This window comes from Numenius arquata, chromosome 19, assembly GCF_964106895.1.
Source record: "Numenius arquata chromosome 19, bNumArq3.hap1.1, whole genome shotgun sequence".
Lineage (NCBI taxonomy): Eukaryota > Metazoa > Chordata > Aves > Charadriiformes > Scolopacidae > Numenius > Numenius arquata.
The window spans coordinates 41,952-61,629 of record NC_133594.1 but is presented as its reverse complement, the minus strand read 5'-3'; the positions used below and the strand labels follow the sequence as shown (position 1 = coordinate 61,629).

At 50.8% G+C, this 19,678-nt stretch overlaps 1 protein-coding gene across 1 annotated transcript in view; it reads left to right on the top strand.

Annotated features, from left to right (window-relative positions):
• Window positions 1-15,600, top strand: part of RABL6 (RAB, member RAS oncogene family like 6) — a 61,115-nt gene extending 45,515 nt beyond the window's left edge. The window contains exons 11-15 of the mRNA XM_074161276.1: window positions 7,758-7,976; window positions 8,632-8,980; window positions 10,761-10,932; window positions 12,677-12,726; window positions 13,349-15,600. Of these exons, the coding sequence (XP_074017377.1) occupies window positions 7,758-7,976; window positions 8,632-8,980; window positions 10,761-10,932; window positions 12,677-12,726; window positions 13,349-13,552 (994 nt within the window). The 3' untranslated portion in view covers window positions 13,553-15,600. The remainder of the gene's footprint in view (window positions 1-7,757; window positions 7,977-8,631; window positions 8,981-10,760; window positions 10,933-12,676; window positions 12,727-13,348) is intronic.
• The last annotated feature ends 4,078 nt before the right edge of the window (window positions 15,601-19,678 follow it).

Genomic DNA, 19,678 nt, shown 5'->3' with positions numbered 1-19,678 from the left:
CGGAGCCGGTTGCCCAGGACCATATCCCAGATGGCTTTTGAACATCTCCATGAATTGAGACTCCACAGCCTTTCTGACAACCTGTGCCAGTGCTTAGTCACCTGCACAGTGGAAAAAGTGTTTTCTGATGTTCATAGAGAACCTCCAGTGTTTCAGTTTGTGCCCATCGCCTCTTGTCCTGTCGTTGGGCAGCACTGAGAAGAGCCTGGCTCCATCTTCTTTGCACTCTCCTTCAGGTATTTAAATACGTTGATAAAGTCCCCCCCAGGCCTTCTCTTCTCAAGAGTATTGGGTTTATGTGGAAGGTTTTGGTAGCCAGGGGGCTACAGGGGCTTCTGTGAGAAGCTGCTAGAAGTTTCCCCTATGTCAACAGAGCCAATTCCAGCTGGCTCCAAGATGGACCTACCGCTGGCCAAGGCTGAGCCCATCAGCAGCAGCAGTAGCGCCAATGTATTTAAGAAGGGAAAAAAACTGTGCAACTGCAGCAGAAGGGAGGAGTAAGAGTATGTGAGAGGAACAACTCTGCAGACCCCCAGGAGAGGAGAAGGTGCTCCAGGCACCGGAGCAGAGACTCCCCTGCAGCCTGTGGTGAAGAGCATGGTGAGATAGGCTGTGGAGGTCCATGGTGGAGCAGATATCCACCTGCAGCCCCTGGAGGACCTCATGCTGGAACAGAGGGATGCCCGAAGGAGGCTGTGACCCTGTGGGAAACAGCACTGGAGCAGGCTCCTGGCAGGACCTGTGGCCTATGGAGAGAGGAGCCCACGCTGGAGCAGGTTTGCTGGCAGGGCCTGCGTTCCCACAGGAGACCCACGCTGGAGCAATCCATTCCTGAAGCACTGCACCCCGTGGAACGCACCCACGCTGGAGCAGTTTGTGAAGAACTGCAGCCTGTGGGAAGGAGTCACGTTGGAGAAGTTTGTGGAGGACTGTCTCCCATGGGAGGAACCCCACCCTGGAGCAGGGGAAGAGCGTGAGGAGTCCTCCTCCTGAGGAGGAAGGAGCGGCAGAAACAACGTGTGATGAACATAACCCCCATTCCCTGTCCCCCTGTGCCACTGTCGGGGAGAAGGCATAGAATTTGGGAGTACGTTGAGCCTGGGAGGAAGGGAAGAATGGGGAAAGGTTCTTAAGATTTAGTTTTTATTTTCTCATTATTCTACTCTTATTTCATTGGCAATAAATTAAATTAATTTTCCCCAAGTCAAGTCTATTTTGCCCATGACAGTAATTGGTGAATGATCTCACCCTGTCTTTATCTCGACCCATGAGCCTTTTGTTATGTTTTCTCTCCCCTGTGTGGCTGAGGGATGATAGGGTGCCTTTGGTGGGCACCTGGCGTCCAGCCAGGGTCGACCCACCACATCTAGGCTAAGCAGTCACAGCCCTCATGTGAGAGATGCTCCAGTCACTTCATAGAATGGTAGAATGGTTTAGAAAAAATGGTTTAGAAAAATCATCTCGTTCCAACCCCCCTGCTATGGGCAGGGACACCTCCCACTAGACCTAATTGCTCAAAGCCCTGGCCAAGCTGGCCTTGTCATCTTCATTGCCCTTTGTTGCCTCTCTCCAGTATACCCATGTCTCTTGTAGTGAGGAGCACCTAGACCTGGACACAGCACTCCAGGTGTGGCCTCACCAGTGCTGAGCAGAGGGGAAGGATCATCTCCCTCAAGCTACTGGTAATGCTTTGCCTAACGTGGCCCAGGACACCGTGAGCCTTCCTTGCGGCAGAGCCACTTTGCTGGCTTATGTTCAACTTGGCGTCCACCAGGACCCCCAGGCCCTCTTCTGCCAAGCTGCTTTCCAGCTGGGTGGCCCCCAGCATATATTGGTGCTTGGAGTTGTTCCTCTCCAGGGGCAGGACTTTGTACTTCACTTGTTGAACTGCAGGAGGTTCCTGTCAGCCTATTGCTCCAGCCTGACAAGGTCCCTCTGGGTGGCAGCAGGACCCTCTGGTGCATCAGTCACTCCTCCTAGTTTGGTGTCATCTGCAAACTTGTAGACGGTACACCCTGCCCCATCATCCAGATCATTAATGAAGATGATAAACATGACTGGGACCTGTATTGATCCCTGGGGTACACTGCTAGTTACTGACCTCCAACTAGACTTCATGCCACTGATGACCACCCTCTGGGCCTGTCTCCATTCAGCCAGTTTTCAGTCCACCTCGCTTCCTGCTCATCCAGCCCGTACATCAACAGCTTCCCTGCGAGGATCTTATGGGAGACAGTGTCAAGGACCTTACTGAAGTCCAGGTACCATTGATCTTCCCTCACCTACCAGCCTGTTATTGCATCATAGACTTTTATCCAGTTGATCAAGTGTGACTTGCTCTTGGTAAATCCATGCAGACGACTACTGATGATTTTCTTGTCATTCATGTGCCTGGAAATAGTTTGCAGGATTAGGTGCTCCATCACCTTCTCAGGGATCAAGAAGACGCTGACCAGTCTGCCATTCTCCGAGTTCTTCTTCTTGCCCTTCTTGAGTGGCATTTGCTTTCCTCTTCAGGAAAGTCTTCAGGCGCTTCTCCCAGTCGCCATGATTGATCAAAGTTTATCAAGAGTGGCCTTGGAATGACATCTGCCAGCTCCTTCAGCGCTCGTGAGTGCATCTCATCGGGGCCCACGGACTTAGGTGTGTCCAGTTTTGCTTTGTCTAGGATCCCTGACCTGATCCTCTTCCACCAAGGGCGTGTCATCTTGCTCTGCATTATCCCCCTGGGACCTGGGATTACTGAAGACTGGTCTTGCTAGTAAAGACTGAGGCAAAGAAGGCATTTGGTCCTTCAGCCTTTTCCATGGTCTACCGTAACCAGGTCCCCCTTCTCATTGAACAATGTGACCACATTTTTCCTAGTCTTCCTTTTGTCACCTGTGTACTTACAGAAGCCCTTCTTCTTGTCCTTAACATCCCTGGCCAGGGCCCAAGCCTTTGGGCTTTCACTTTCCTGATTTGATCCCCGCACACACAGACGTTGTCTCTCTATTCCTCCCAGATTACCCATCCTTGCGTCCATCCCCTGTAGGCTACCTTTTTGTGTTTGAGCTTGTCCAGGAGCTCTTTGTTCATTCATGCAGGCCTCCTAGCATTTTTGCCTGAATCCTTATACATTGGGATCACGGAATTGTCAGAGTTGGAAGGGACCTCTAGAGATCATCTAGTCCAACTCCCCTGCTAAAGCAGGATTGCCCAGAGCACATTACTCAGGACTGTCTTGAAGATCTCCAGAGGAAGGGACTCCACCCCCTCCCTGGGCAGCCTGTTCCAGGGCTCTGTCACCCTCACTGGAAAAGCTTTTCCTCATATTTGAATGGAACTTCCCATGTTCCAGCTTGTGCCCGTTGCCCCTTGTCCTGTCACTGGGAACCACTGGAAAGAGTCCGGCTCCATCCTCCTTCAAACCACCCTTTAGATGCTTGGAAGCATTAATAAGGTCTCTCCTCAACCTTCTCTTCTCCAGGCTAAAGAGTCCCAGCTCTCTCAGCCTTTCCTCATCAGGGAGATGCTCCAATCCCTCCATCATCTTTATTGCCCTACGCTGGACTCTCTCCAGTAGTTCCCTGTCTCTCTTGAACTGGGGAGCCCAGAACTGGACACAGTATTCCAATTGTGGCCTCACCAGTGCAGAGCAGAGGGGGAGAATGACTTCCCTCGACCTACTGGCCACACTCTTCCCTACGCAGCCCAGGGTTCCATTGGCCCTCTTGGCGACAAGGGCACATTGCTGGCTCACGGATAGTTTACTATCCACCAGGACCCCCAGATCCTTCTCCTCAGAAGTGCTTTCCAGCAGCTCCACCCCTAACCTATACTGGTGTCTGGTGTTCTTCCTCCCTGGGTGCAGGACCCTACACTTGGCCTTGTTGAACCTCATTAGGTTCTTCTCTGCCCAGCTCTCCAGCCTGTCCAGGACACGCGGATGGCGGCATAGCCGGGATGAACCGCTGTTGAGCTTGGAGGAGGTGATCCTTGAATATTAAGTAGCTTTCTTGGGACCTTCTTCCCTTCAGGGCCTTATCTCACAGAACTCTTCCAACCAAATCTTTGAAGAGGCCAAAGTCTGCTCTCCTGAACTCCAGCTTGGTTTTTACCCTCCTCCCTGCCCTCAGGATCCTGAGCTCCACCAAGGCTGCTTTTGACCTTCCCCTTCCTAGTGTGGGGCTGCCTCATTTTTTGTGGGTATGAGGTCCAGGAGAGCACCTCTCCTTGTTGGCTCCTCTGTCACTTGGAGGAGGAAGTTACCATCAATGCACTCCAGGAACCTCCTGGATTGCTTACATCTTGTCCCTCCAGCAGATATGGAGGTGTGTGAAGCCCATGAGGACCAGGGCCTGTGAACATGAGGCTGCTCCTATCTTTTTAGAGAGGGCCTGATCCACTTGTTCTTCCTGGTCTGGCAGCCTGTAGCAGACACCCATCATAGTGTCACCTTTACCTGTCCTCTCTTGAATCGTCACCCATAAGCTCTGATTTGGCTCCTCACCCATCCCCAGGCAGAGCTCTGTGCACTCCAGCTGCTCCCTCTCATAGGAAGGTCTTTTTCTCATTGATAGCAGGATGTTGTGCTGTGTAATGGAACTGCTTCCTGAGCTCAGGGCTGTGTAGGCTACCATTTGTAAGAACCTGTTTGCTTTTCTGAGCTGCAGAAAGAGGCAGTACAGTCTGGTATTTGTTGTCCATTTTGTTGACGTAGGGAATTCTCCCATTCCCTACTCCGTAACATCTCTAAACAATGGAGCAAGAGTTGACACGCAGCAGTACTGTTAGAAAAAACCACTTTTTTTTCTTAAGTGTGCTCTCAGTGAGGAATGAGCTCATGCCCATGGAACAAGGCTGTTCCTGCCCAGGGCTCAGACAACTGAGGAGACTTTCGGCACTTACTGATGTCTCTGGGTGTTGCTGTAGCTGAATTCCAGCACAGATCGATGGAGATTAATGGAGCCCTGGGTTTTGTTTAATGGTGCGTTATGATTCTCTAGCTTGCAATAAAGAGAACTCCCCAAATCAGTTTCTTTACCAGTTAATTAGGAAGGCAGTTCAGTCTCCCAATTTGCTGTTTCGGAATTTAATTCGCTGCTCTTTAGCCTCATACACTGAGCAGCGTGTATATCACTGCACCGGAGGAGCTAAGCTGGCTCCTAATAGGCTCCCCTCTTCCCTCCTGCTGGGTCAGGCTGGGCAAGGTCCATGGCTGGGCTCTACCTAACAGTATTGCTGGTCTGTCTTCTCAGCATCACTAGATATTTATCTTAAACATTGCTTAGATTTCCTTGTCCTTACATCCGAAGGACTTTGAACCGGTTCTTTTACTTTTATAGCATCTGTTACTTGTATAGTGGTACCCAGCTGTGCTAGATCAAGTGAGGGAAGCTGAGGACACTGTGTCAGCTTACCTGCTTGATTAGAGTTTGGGTTTTTCCTCTTTCTGTAGCCCCAAAAACTGATGTGGCAAGAGGATTCTGCTGGCTGCCCGGGGGCTGTCTCCACTGGCCACACGGCAGGGCTGGTGGAACAGGGTCAGTCCGGGTTGGAGACCGTGTGCCCAGGTTGCAGCAGGATTTGTTTCATTGCCAGCAGCCATTCTGTGTGTGCAGAGGAAACCCCGATGTGCTCTTTGATCAGTAGCTCAGACGCAGACCTCGGCGAGCGTAGTGGTTTTGGTGGGTACCTGCAGATGCATTGGCTCAACACTAACGCAGGCTTGGCAGTGCCTCGAGTGTTGGAGAGTGGTGCAATGTGCTTGGGTTTGCATGTGCTTTGGGTGCAATGTGCTTGCAAGAATTCCTGCCAGCTGGAACCTCAGGACCACAAGCTGATACTAATTTTGCATTGTCAGACCTTGTTTATACCACAGCAGTGATTTCCTGACATAGATTCACTCTGTTGCTTTGCTCTTGAGCTGTCGCTCAACGATTTGTGTGGAAGTTATAGGTGGAGGCAGTGTATTCACTGCAAGGGGAGATGACCCACTTTGGCGGGTGTGTGTACACACGTGGATGGTCTGTTCGGGCTGGGAATGCTTTAAAGGCTGTGGGTCTTGTATGGTGTGTGGTAGAAGGACAGTGGGCAGCAATCTCTGAAGAGTCACTTGCTTAATAGAGCAGTGATGTGTTAAAGAAATGCAGTGTCACTACTTCAGAATAATATCCTGCCATTTTTAGGATGCAACTCCATTTTCTTTTCAGCTCGTTTCAAGAGGAAACCCTGCCAGTGCTTCACAGATCTCAGAAATCGCTCACTTGTAACTCCTCCAGCCCTGGAGGCTGTTTTGGGCACCAGTTTTCTTCTCCTTTATGTGGGGCAGGCTGTGTGCCTCCTTTCTGGCTCGGTATGAGAGCAGCAGTGTTAATGAAGAAGGGGCTGTTCAGCAGCCTGCCTCTGCCTCGCTGGGAGCTGCGCTGGGAGTCCTGAAAGCAGAGGGATTCACACCAAAAGTAGAAGGAGGGGGTGGGTGTTAGCCCTGGTCTGAGCTCTCTGACCCAGACAAGCTGTGATTGTAATAGCTCTCAATGTGCTGCACCCATTGTGATAAGCGTGATGTCCCAATATGTCACAAATAACTCCATTGTCTGTCGGCAGATGTATTAATTCTTTAAAACTAACTTTTAAACCAGTAACTAGCCATGAGAAGAGCCAGGGTGAGTAGTACAATCGGCCGGACTCTGTTAGGGCCTTGGCATTTCCCATCCCATCAGCACATCATCCTCCCCTGTCTCCTCCAGTGCTGGCCGTGTGCTAGGGGCTGGGAACACCACCTTCTTCCAGATTGAAGATTTTAGGGTTTTGTGATTCCATTTGTGCCTCTAAAATCTAATCTGCTTCAAGCTATAATCATATTTTTTTGTCTCTGCAAAAAAATGAAGGCTGTGTTTGTACTATCTGTATCAAGTCATTAAAAGGACAGTGAGTATTGTGCATGGCGGGTTATCAGGAAGAAACTGGGTATCTGTTGCAGATAAAGCAAATAGAATGAAGACAGGTAATGCAAAGGCTCATGAGCTGAGACTGGGGAAAATATCTATATTCCTGACATGAGCAAATCCTTCAGAAAGTATTAAAATTACTGAGGCCTGGGGACATTCAGACAAGAATCTTCAGCTGGTAATTCAGCTGCGAAGCTCTCTATCAGATGTCGCTGAACACATAACTGTGTTACATCCAGGGAGGCTGACAGAATCCTAGCTCAAAAAGCATGTCCTTAGGTTAATTTAATTTGGGGAATGTTAAAGCATGGCTATGGTGTCTGGGCCGCTGCCTGCTTCAGGGAGCACCAGAGAAACAGAAATGATTCCAGGAAGCTAATAGCTGCAAGTGAATTCCCATAGCAGTGGCAGTATCCGATCAGGTTTAATTACAGGATGTGGGAATTAAGGCAGGTGGTTCCCACGGTTTAATTGTGGTCCTTGCATGTTGGACCAGAGATGTTCTGATAGAGCTAAAGGAACAGGCTGCTCTGTAGCACTGGGGCTCACCTTTTCCAGTACTTATTTTCAGCTTGAGTGGTAGCAGCCACTGATATGACACATCTTTTTGTGGCCCATTTTGTAGAGGGCTCGTGTCCAGCCTGGACGGGGCAGTGCCGGGCAGCGTGGAGTGGGGAGGCTGGCAGTGCAGCAGCTGGGCTGAGGGACATGGACTCTGAAGGTGGCTGGAAAAGCCAGGCGAGCGACAGTCTACTTTCAAGGGGGAGGCACATCTGTCCTGGCATGTCCTGGGGGTGCTGGGTCTGATCATTGTCTGTTTTGCAGTGATGGAGAGGTGCCCGGGGGGAACCCCATGGTGGCAGGCTTCCAAGATGACCTGGATCTGGATGACAAAATCCCCAGCAGACCTATGCTGGCATCAGAGCGAGTGCCCAGCAAGAATGTCACCCTCTCCAGTGAGGAGGAGGAAGAGGAAGAGGTGAAGGACTCGAAGGTCTCACTCATACTTGATGATGATGTTGACATGGAGCAGGAAAAAAAAAGGTATGAAGCACAACCTGAAGCATGGGGTCATACTGGCAAACTTGGGCCTCTTCTCGGTCCTGCCGATGACTTCTGTGCTGCCTCTGGGAAATTCTGGTGTCACTGTCAGGCTGGTGCTCGAGTCACACCTCGAGGTGTGACTGCTTTCTGCAGTGTTTTCTGCGCTATATCTGGGCAGTGCCTCTGAGCCCTGCGCTCCCGTGGTTGCTGGTACCTTCCTGTTTGGGAACGGCTCAGCCTTCTTCTCAAGTTTGAACAAGAAGCTGTAACTGAGCGCCTGAACATCTGCTCATAGCAACGTGAGCACGGAGGAGTCGAGTCTCGTGGTGAAGGGGGTGGAAGTCATTCCCCACACCCTGTGCTGGGGAATGATGAACTGGATCGTGTTCTCCACACACCACATCCTGTGGCTGATAGTCTGGCGTCACCCGCCGGCACAGGCACCTCTGCATCAGCATCCGCAGGAGCATGAGGATCATCTTCAGCTTCAGAGCGGCCTGTGTTTGAACATACACACCCCTGGAATGAACTGTCTCTCCTGTTGAGATGCACATTGTAGCCCTTCAGGCAGGCTGAGCTATTAATTGCTGTTTGTGCTTTGCTTCATAGAGTGGGAGTGCGGACAGGCTCTGACAATTTGTTTCTTTCTTCTCAGGTCTTCCAGAAATTCTCTGAAACCACAGAGTGAAGCAATTTTGACCAAAGCAACTGACCCGAAGCCTCCTGACAGTTTACCTCCACGTTCTGGGTCCGAAAGAAACGGCAGCAGCAAGGTGAACACCAGCCTGCCTGCTGCTGCTCCCACCACCCCAGCAGCAGCCCAGGCCCCAAAGATCACTGCCCAAAGCAAAGGACACGCTCTCAAGCAGAAAGTGGTCAAAGAGGAGAAGCCTGAGGAGTCTGACAGTGATCAAGAGGGACCAATAGCTACTCAGATGCTCTCATTTGTTATGGATGACCCAGACTTCGAAAGTGAGGATTCTGACAGCCAGAAGAAGAAAATGGTAAATAACATGCATGAATCGCTGTGCACTGCCGTGAAGCTGAGCTTGGAGTGTTGAGGCATCTCCCTGAGCAGACCTTTCATCTGCTCTCCCCTCTTGCAGCGGCAGTCGCAGCACATCAGGTGCTAAGCAACCTGGAGAGATTGATATAGGCACAAACCCACTAGTGGTCTGATTGTTTAAGCCACACAGCAGAAAGGTTTGTGGTTATGGGTTTTAATGTGCTATTTATTCTCAATAAGTCCAAAGTGTGGTCAGTCCAGCAGTATGGAAGGTATAAAATACAAAGCTAATGGTTTTTCACCCAAAGTTTAACATGCAGAAGTGTGTGTGTGCCAAAGAGAGAGAACAAGTGAGCTCTCTACCATCAAACCAGCAGTCAAAAGGCCATAACAAAATTCGCTGGCAAGCTCCTTACTGAAATAGGGAACTCTGCCGGAGAAGGCCTTTCCCATACAGACAAGTCAGCCCTAGTGTTAGTGTGACGCTGGGCTTGTGGGGATCTGCCCAGACACATGGCACAGCAGGGTCCCCTCTGCACCCATCATCTAATAAAGATGGAGAAAACACAAGCATCTTCTCTGGGCTGGTAGGAACTTGGCGCTGTGGCTCTAGATATCCCTGATTTCGGTGATCTGCAATTCTGGAAGCTGCTCTCTGTGGTCTGGGAGAGCAGTTGTTGTTCAGGGTTAGCTGGCATTCAGGAGTGTCTCATGTGTTTGCATCATTCCAGAATCCTGCAGAAAGGATGGTTGTCCCAGTTTCTTTGACCTTGCCTATGTGTCATGCTGTTTATTAAGGAATTTTCCATTCGTTTAGCAGTTTCAGTACCTGCTTTTCCTGGCACTTCAATGTGAAAGCAGAAATATTTGCAGCAAGCTTATTTCTCTTAGCATGCAACGATGAGAAATGCGGTTTGTGAGGGAGTTGGCCATTGCGACAGTGACAGGGAGTTGCCCCGCAACTTGTGAATGCTTTTCAGTCTGAGGTTTACGGGTCAGGCAAAGCGGTAAAAACACCGCCGTTAGCAAGGAGGAGGGGGCATCACCTGGGTGAGCAGCAGAGCGAGGCGCTGTTTGGTCAGTATGAAGGACATAAAGGGTGGTTAACGAATTCTGAAGAGGATCAGTTGGCAGGTATCAGAAGATCATTAACCTTCATTTCCATTCCCGTCATGCAGAGACAGAGGGTTTTGGGGTGATATCCAGTCTTTGCAGCATCCTGGGGCTTAGCCCACATTGAAGGGGCAAATTTGCCCTGGGAGCGCATTCCCTTTTGACTTCGATGAAGGGAGTTATTCTGTGAACACAGACCCCGTCCTTGTCCCTGCTGCACGTTGCCGCTGATACACGAGACCCCACTAAGCTACACAGGGAAGAGGTTTTGTCTGTCAGGTCTGGAGGTGAGTTTTCAGCCTGTTGGATTTTATTTTCCCCAAAACAGAGGTGCCTCTCTAGGGCAGTTAGAGGCTGATGCCATCCAGCTAACACAGTTGAAGGTCTTCTTTAATCCCTTTACATCAGAAATTTTATTTTGGTAGAACGAAAGTTATGTTATCAGAGCACGCTTTCCAGTACAATTGCTACTGACACATTTTACCGAGGCAAGAAATAGATAGAGCTTATAAGATCAAGGGCATTGATTTCCAGGCAGTAACAGCTCAGCTCAGCTACCACTGCCTTCCCTCCTCCCCATGCACTGACATCTGACATCTTTGTATACAAAATGCTTAGAGATTTTAGTTGAAAGATTTGTCTGTATTGTCTGTTCTTGTCTCTAGGATGAATTCCCGGTCCGGGAAGATCTCTCTGAAATATCTGATGACGATACCTCGTTGGCAAAGCCACCCCAGCCTATGAAATCAACAGTCCACTCCTTTAAACTGAAAAATGATGCAGATCTCTTCGGTTTGGGTTTGGAAGAAACTGGTCCCAAGGAGAGCAGTGAGGAAGGTAAAGGTCACACCTTGTTTCCATTCTTGCTGATTTTGTTTGTCAGGCATCTGTTCTTTCCAAAATGGTTCCAGGGTGTTAGCAAACCAATTTGCACTAAATAAAATACCCTGTAACTTCGTGCAGTGCCCTGTGTGAGTCTTTAATGTGGTTTAACGTGGCATAAATAAGTTTTTCCCCATGGGAAGGGGGGGAACTGGGCTCGTCTGTGTCGTCAGCCATGTATTATTTCTGTCCCAGCTGGAAGCAGGAGCACATCCTTCACAAGCTGCTTCTGTATAAGGCTTCCTGCTTAGTGCTGTGTGCCTGGGAAGTGGTGCTGGGCATTGCAGTGTCCACCCCATCCAGAATTAGGATCAATTGGAGCAAAATGCTCTGACATATCCTGCCATTGTGCTCTGTTGTTTTTGGGAAAGGTGGGTTTGGGTTCTGATCACAACCTAAGTATTTCTCAGGCTTGTTTTTTTTATCCCCATCCCTTGAGGGAACAAATCTTACTTGTGCAAATAATTTCTGCTGTCTTGGCATTACTGCAAAGCAACTTCCTATAGATCTGCCCCTGATGTCACCACGAAAGATGAGAAGTTAAAGACTTAAGGGGAGAAAAAGCTGTAAGCAGCACCAGAGAGAGATCTCTTTGAATAGCTATTCCAAAAGTGTAAGCAAGGTGTCACAGGCTGCGAGGGCTTCATCAGCTTGTCGCTCTGAGTTGCTGAACAGCACAGCTTGAAATAGATCTGCAGAGGCCCAGGTCAGTAACTTATCTTCAGTTTAGCATCTTTAATAATTCAACGTGGGTTTCTCCTGTCTCCTCTTTCTGGAAGAAATATAAAAATGTGTTTTGGTAGTCAAGTCCGTTGGAGCTTGACCAGCAATTAGACTTCTCCATGGCTGACTTGTACTTGCAGATCAACCAAGGAAAAGAATGCGTAGGTAAGATTGGCAACCAAATACCACATGTGAAATGCGGTGCAGTTATAAACCCTCCTGTGAAACAGCCAAGTAGATACTCTTCTATTCAAGGAGTTTTTGTGCAAAGGCAGTGGACGTTCAGCAGTCTAATTAACAGCCAAGTCATCAACCAGAATAACCTGGGACAAATGATTTACAGTGATGGACTCTGGGACTCATTTGATACCATGAAAGCAGCCACCCCAGTAGAGCAGGGCTGCAGCACTGACGCTTTGGTGATAGAACTTCAGTGCACAGTTTGACAGTGGAGAGCGCTGGGCTGCTCCCATCTGCCGGCACCGCCGCCTGAATGCTCCTTCCAGTACTTCAACTCACAGAAGCACAAACCGTGCCTGCTGGGATTTCTGTCTGCCCTTGAATCTTCAGTGGTCAGAGGGGAATTGTTCCCAGAAGCTCTTTCTCAGTTCTGGAAATAATAATCTGGTCCCCACTTTGGCCTTTGGACCAGTTTGTAGAGCTGGTCTCTGTATTTGTTTTTTAGTAGCTGTGATACAGTGAACATCCAGGTTAGTGTTCATAACACAGAATAACATAAACAATATAGTGCTTATAATTAAACTAGATGTATCTGGTTAGATGAGGGTGTGACTGCGGGGGCCTGAGTTGGTTTTTAAAGGGGCACAGTTTTTCTGGAGGAGTCATGATTGACTTTACCCATGGCTCCAGGATGGAGCATTTTGTTCTCAGAAATAGGGGCAGGGCAGAATTGCATCTCTTACAGCTTCAATTGATTAAAAACAACATTTTTTTATTTGTTTGTTTGTTTGAACAGATAAACAAACTTCTAAGGAGAAAAAGAAGAAGAAAAAGAAAAGCAAAGAGGTACTATTTAATTCCTCAGAGCTGACTTGCCATGTTATCTACCAACCAAGGAGAGGGGGTGGCCTTCTACAGCGTATTCTGTGTGCCTGGTGGGCTTCCTTCCATCCTCCCACCCTACAGCCGGATCTGTGCCTCCCAGGCTCTGCAGACCACTAACCTCCTGCAGCTTAAAAGCAAGCTTTTAGAGCAGTTGTATTTCATAAAGGCAGTGTGTGTTTGTAAAATACAGGATTAAATAGAGCAGTGCATCTCTGCTGGGCTGAGTCTGTTGGTAGCACCATGACTTTTTCCAAGCAGAGGGATGTCCCTGACAGACCTAATCTGAGAGGCAGCGAGGGAAGTCTGCAGGGGGCTTTGTCTTTGACATTTCTGCCTGTCCAATATTGTGGTATCGTTGGGCACAAACTGCCTGACAGACCACTGCTACATATAAACCAGATGGTCCCGCTTCTCTTCTGTCCAAGCTCGCAGAAGGGTCTTCTGGAATGAACTCCAAACCAGCCTTGGTAGTAGATGCTTCACCCTTAGTCAGGTTGCTGTCAGAGCCAAGTTTCAGGGTAATATATGCTGGGTTACTGGCATGCTCAGAGGATTTACTAATCAGAATTTTCTCGTTTTGCAGGAAGAGGATAAGTCTGTGAAAAAGAAGAGCAAACACAAGAAGAGCAAAGAGAAGGACGAAAGCAAAGAGGAGAAAGAGAAAAAAAAAAAGAAAAAGAAGAGCAAGGAGAAAAACAATGAGATAGATGAACTTGAGGCTTTTCTTGGAGGAGGAGGAGCCAGCATGAGCAAGCCGCGAGGAGGTGGGGACTATGAGGAGCTGTAGGCTGGCTGCGTGTGCGCACAGCAGACTCTGTCGTGGCTGTCTCCATCTTCTTACAAGTCACACCAGGACAGGTGCAGATGTGTAAAGCTTTGGCCGTTTGCCATATATTCTCTCAAAACAGAGCTGGCAAAACAAAAGCTTTACATCTGTGTGTGCTGTTCTGGTGCATTCGTTACACAAAGAAAATCCAGCTGAGATGTACTTGAGTAAGGGGAAGGTTCGGGGCACGGTTCCCAGGCCTGCTTCCAGGCTGTTGTTTTTTCTCCTTCCAGAGATGCCCTGTCGGTAGCCGGCAGGGTGTGGGGGGCGAAGGGGACCTGCCTCCTGCTCTGCCCCCGCTATATTCCACTCCTGCACACCTGAAATTCCTGTCTTGTTAAGAGGAGTGCAACAAAACATGCCGCATGAACTCATTGTGCTCGCCTGTCTCAAGTCTTTAACTTTTTATCCTTCCGATTTTTTTAATGAGAAAGGTGATATTGGCCATTGCTCCTCCCAGCAGATGATGAGCTTTAAATCGAGCAGATCGTGCTGTGGTGCAGCTCTCTATGACAGCAGCCGCAGGGCCAGAGTGAGAGAGTGCGTGTGATTTTGGAGTCCTTTCAACGGGACCTTTCTGCACAGCAGCTTAATTAGCACTCACTGGTGCTGCTGTTGGAATTCATGAAGCCCCATTGATTTCCGTGGCCCCAGTGTCTCGGACACTACACGTAAGCTGCTATGCAGTTTGGGAAAACAATGCAAAGTGCAAAGCTAACCTGAAAAAGAGAGAAAAAATCCGTGTTTTTCTGCATTTCCCACCCTTGCATTTGCATATACTACAATCCCCTCCCTTCAGTACCTCTCAGGGACATGATTCTCATGTGGAAATGAAGATATCCAGAGCTTCAGAACTGACTCCAGGGAAGTGTTAGCATGGCAAGGCATTTGCTTCTCAGGCATTTTACGGTCACGCTGTAAAACATGGGCTGCCTCTCTGCTCTGAGGGACCACTGTAGCTCAGACAGCATCCTTCCCGGCCCGGCTTCTGCCAACACTGCAGCTGTGCTTCCTGGGCCAAGCCTCCCAGCAGCCAGTGTGCTGCATCCCCCTGCCCAGGGGGAGACCCTCCTCCTGCCCCAGGAGTTTGAGAAGCCTTTTAATTTTTGCTTTGAACTTAGACCCGTGGGTTGGTGCCTGCTCAGTAGCATCAGTTGCCGTTGGGTGGGCACTACAGGCCAGTCCTTCGCACTTGCCTGTGTCTCAGCCCCTGTGTTTGATGGAGCTTGTTAGTTCTCTGAATCCCCTTCTGTTTTGGTTCTGGTGTCCCTTTTGCAGCTCAGACGGTGAAGCTCCCTCAAGGGTCTGTGCGTTACATTACCCTGTTGCTTGCAGGTTGATTTGAGGTTTGGTTTTGTTCTCCCTTTCTCCTTTTTGTTGTAAAATGTCAACCATGAAATCCAAACGGGTTTCCTTCTACAACGCTATAAAGCAAGGTGTTCTTTTCAGCCGTTATCCATTTCAGAGTTCTCTAGAACAGCAGGCAGTTACCTGCTCCATTTTTCTTTCCTCCAGCCCCCAAAATATACTTGTAACTGTTTCCCTATAAATCAAATGGGGTTTTTTGCTGAATGAGCAGTATATTGTTCAGGTCTGTTTGCCATTGGCATTTGCCTACTTCTCGGAGCATTACTACATTTCATGTGACTGTAGGGAAATTGCATGGGACAGTTCAAACTTTGCGCGTCTGGGGAGGAAACAGTGGATTGGGATGGGACTGGTGTGCGGCCTCTCCTGTGTCTGAGCTTCAGTGGGCCGCCTTCCTGAAAGTGCTTCTGTTCAGCCAAGATTTTGGGTCATGTTCCATTTTGCATCGAAAAAACCCGGTACAATCCATTCTGACTATAAAGCTCTGTTGTACAACTGCCTCTGCACATCTTCTTCACCACAGGCGTGTCCGCCTGGACTCGGGAGCTGCGTGTGCCCCAGGGCTGTTTCACAGAAGGGCATCGTCCTGGCTTGTCCCTTCCTCATGCTGCTGCGTTCTTACACTTCAGGGAATGGGGCTCTAAATTAAAAACCACAAAAAAAAAAAAAAAAAAAAAAAGAAGCAGCTAAAAACCATGAGTTCTTGCCCAAAACTGTGGTGTGTCCCAAGAGCTGTTTCACGTAGTGCAAGGGAGACTGTGCTTGTTCAGCTCTACTTCCTCGGGAGCGCAGCCCTTGGGTAGCAGAAGGCTGTTCGGGCACCGAGTCCCCTGCAAACAGTGATGCTGGCGTTGGTTTGTCTTCACCTGGGCCAGATTTGACCACTGTAGGAGCCTTTACACTCCTGCGGCTCGTGTTCCTTGTCAGTATGAGGAGCTGAGACAAAAACAAGCAAAGATGAGTCATTGTGTTCCAAAATGCTCCTTTAAAAGAGAAAAGCAGATGCGGGAGCTCTCTTTAAGCACAGTAGAGCCCCGGGAGGGTGTGTGGCGTGTCTTGGCTTTGGCAGCAAGGCCAGAGAAATCCCCCCCAGTGGGTGAGGCAGGAGCATGGACGGGAATAGCAGGAAAAAGACACTTTTTAGACCTAAACTTCTCAGTTTTTCAGGGAGGGCTGAACTGTTAGGGCTGCAGCGCAAGGTATAATCCTGCGCTGATGAGGGTGTGAGGGGAGAGAGAAATAGACCTCGCCTGAGCTGGGCTCTCCCATGCCCAGTCTTTTGAATAAGCTAAATATAAAAAGTGTGTGTACGTGCCTGTCATTATGGGGAAGCTTCTGCAGGATCACATGGATATAAATAGTTCCTGTGAGCATCTCTGGAGGTAGCAGTGTATTTGCTTTTGGGTTTATCAGTCAGCCATAAAAAAAAAATCAAGAGCTTGAGGCTGAGGAGCTGCAGTTTCTTGCAGTTAATGCTGGCCAGAGCTGCATGCTGTCCGGGGTCTTTAGTCTGGGGTCTTTTGTCTGGGGTTGGTTTAAAGCAGCAGGATGGAGAAGTGCAAATTTATCACTCTGTTTGTCACCAGCTGGGCCTGGGTCCTGAGCGCAGCACAGGGAGCCCCGTCCTTGGGGGCTGCTGCTGGGGGCACTCACTGCCCTGCCTTGAGATCTGCGGCCGTGGTACGGTGTCATCTCGCCTCCCACTGTGCCGGCCTGAAGCCAGAGCACACACGGTAAGTCCCGAGAGGCAACTCTGAGGTCCCTGTTCCTGGCTGGGATTGCTCAGCTGATGACCCACCTCTGCGGGGAGCGGAGCAGGAGCTGCTTGATGCAGCTGAACCTCGGCCTGGTCTGTCTACCCTCCAGGAGAGGGGATGAGGAGTTTATCCCTCCTCCGCAGCAGGCTGGGTGTCTGCTCTGTGTGTAGCATCCTGGCTGGGACCGCCAGGGCTGTGCTTTTAACCCGAGACATGAATGGGAGCTGTGTGCCCGGTGTTTATCTGGGGGAGTGTTCCTTGCTGTACCCATCCCTGCACTGGGATGATCCAGCGTGATGGTTAGCAGCTCCTGTCACTCTTGGCAACTCCTGGCGTGTGACTTGATGCAGCTGCTGCTGTGGCAAGATGTGGGTGAAGTTATACTCCAAGAGTGGACTGACATTTTGATCTCCACAGGCTTCCCAGCACGCCTTCTGTGCCTGTGTCCCTCTGGCTCCCCAGCCAGGAGCCAGTTTCAGGGAGACCTTCCAGCAAACCTGCACCCGAGCGGCCTGGAGCTGCCTCCTCTGGGCTTGCATGTCCTCTCCTGGATCCCTCCTGTTCAAAGGCACCGTGTTCACAGCACCCTTCTCCTGATGGCCCATGTCTCCTTAGCACAGGTGGCTGTCCCTGCTTGCTCTTGCTCATGTTAATCTGTGTTCATGGCTGTTACAAAACTCAGCCCTGCAAGAGACTCAAGCTGCTTAGCGCTACTGCTGCGCCATGTACCGCAGCCTGTGCCAAAAGGACCGTGTCTCTTGATACCCAACTGATGGCTTTTTCCACCCTGTTGCTGAAACACCAGGTAGAAAAATAGCACAGGGATGGACTTGACTGGTCCTTGCAGCGCCCACCAGCTCCCACCACCCCAAGCCAGCTCAGTTTCTGGTACAGCTCAGTTTCTTCTGCCTCAGGAGTGGTCTGGCAATCGCCATCCAGATTTATTCCTGGCCAGTTTATGTTTATTTGTTCCTTTGCCAGCACTGTTTAAATACTGCTCTTCGCTCCTAGCCCTCTGCGGCCGGGGCTCATATCCCTGCTCCTCCTTTGTTCTGATGGGCAGACTGTCCCCCGGCTGGGCTAGCAGTCGTCCTTGTCCCCCAGCTGGGCTAGCAGCCAGGCACTGATGAGTTCTTGGCACTGGGCTGTGCCAGTCCAGATGAGGTCATGCCAGGGCTGCTACTTTATGATTCCCGGACAATCTGTCTCCTGCTGCGCCCTGCGGTGGGGATGGCCTTTTCCACAACTGGACCCCGCTGAGGAATTGCACTGGCAGCTGGCTCCCTGGTGCACCAGGTCTTCGTCATTCCCCATGATCTATGACAAGGGCCACATGCAAGGAGTGCGACGATCCTGCCCTTTGAGGGATTCAGCTTCACCCTATTTCTGTTGCTCTTGCAGTCATAAGCTTTTCCCTGGCTTGCCAAGGCCCAGGGTGGGAATTTGCTTCCTTCCCTTCAGCCATGAACATGAAAAGGTCATTGAAACTCGGGTTTTAGCAGGACACAAAGTCAATGTGGGAACTTGCAGGTGCTCTTGGAGGATGCCTGCCCTGCGAGCAGCCACGGACTCCATGAGGTGCTGTGGGGCCAGACAAACACCGGGGCTGCAACAGGCCCGGGGCAGAGCTGGAGGGAGGGCAGCGAGCGGGCAGGGGGCAGGGTGTCTGACGGGTGTGCTGCCGGCAGCTTCCCCGCAGTCAAGGGTCATGCTTCTTGGGGAGATCCTGGTGCTTCCCTGTCTTCCTGGGATGCCCCTGAGCTCGAAAAGGAGCGATTCTGGGGAAATCCTGCAGTAGGATGGGCTTAGGGACCGGTTGCTGTAACCTAGCAACAGTCTCAATCATGGCATAATTAAATTAATCCAGCGTTGGCTCAGTCTGCTGCTTACAGATACCAGGGCAAGCGGTTAAGCCTTTTTAACTCATGGGTTTGCCTCCAAAACAAGCCTTCAGCATCTCAGGCATGTCACCTGTGTTCCTGGCCCTAGGGTGTCATGGGGAGTGTCCAGCCTTCATCTTTCAGCCACTTCGCAGAGAAGTGGCAGAACAAAGGGACCTGGTCCCCTGGCGCCTCCGGAGAGCCATGGTGGCTGAGCCCGGTGGGTCCCCACGGCTCAGCAGGCCTCGGTGCGGTGAGATGCATAGCTGGTGAAAGCTGCGGGTTCGGGCACGGAGCAGCTCTGTGACAGGTAAAGCAGGAGGTGTTACCTGTGTGCTGGGCTCGGGGCTGTGTGCGGGACCCGGCCTGCCAACCTGCCAACCTGCCGAACCCCTGGTTGTCTCCACATTGACGGCAAGCTCTGCCGCGTGGCGGGGGGCTCTCCCTCCCCGCAGAGGTGAGATGAGGGAAGGGGGTGTGTGCTGTGTCTCCCAGTGGCAGGGGACACCTGAGAAATGCTGGTGTCCCCTCTCCCATGTGCCTTTCCTGCTCCAGGGCGGTGCATGTTGGCACTGGGGAGCTCTGCCTGCACCTGAGGTCTGGCCCGGGTGGCAGCTGCAGATGGAGCCCGTGCTGGTGTCTGCAGGCTGGCTGTGGGAAGGAGCCAGCAGGCTGGGAAAAGAGCAGGCTTTTCCCTGGAGCTGGTAGGAGAAACACCCCTTTTCGTGGCATTGGCAGTGAACGGCTCCCTGGAAGGGCAGGGGGTGGTGGCAGGGGGTGGTGGGCTCCCACCCTGGCCTCGCTGCCCGGAGCACTGCCTGGTGTCGGGGTCAGCAGCCCAGCACCCAGGAGGCGAGTTCGTGTGTCACTGTGGGGGGCTGATGGCTTTGGGGGTTCATGAGGGAGTGGTGCTGGTGTGTGGCACTGCTCAGGCAGGCTGGAGCGGTGCCTGGCAGCCCAGCGCTGGTCCTGCCTGCTCTTTCTGGGCTGCTGGGGCACAGCTCCACCACATCCCACTGGCTGGGCGTCACTGAGACCCCTCCTCACAGGCACCGTGCAGAAAGATGGCACCTCAAATGGGC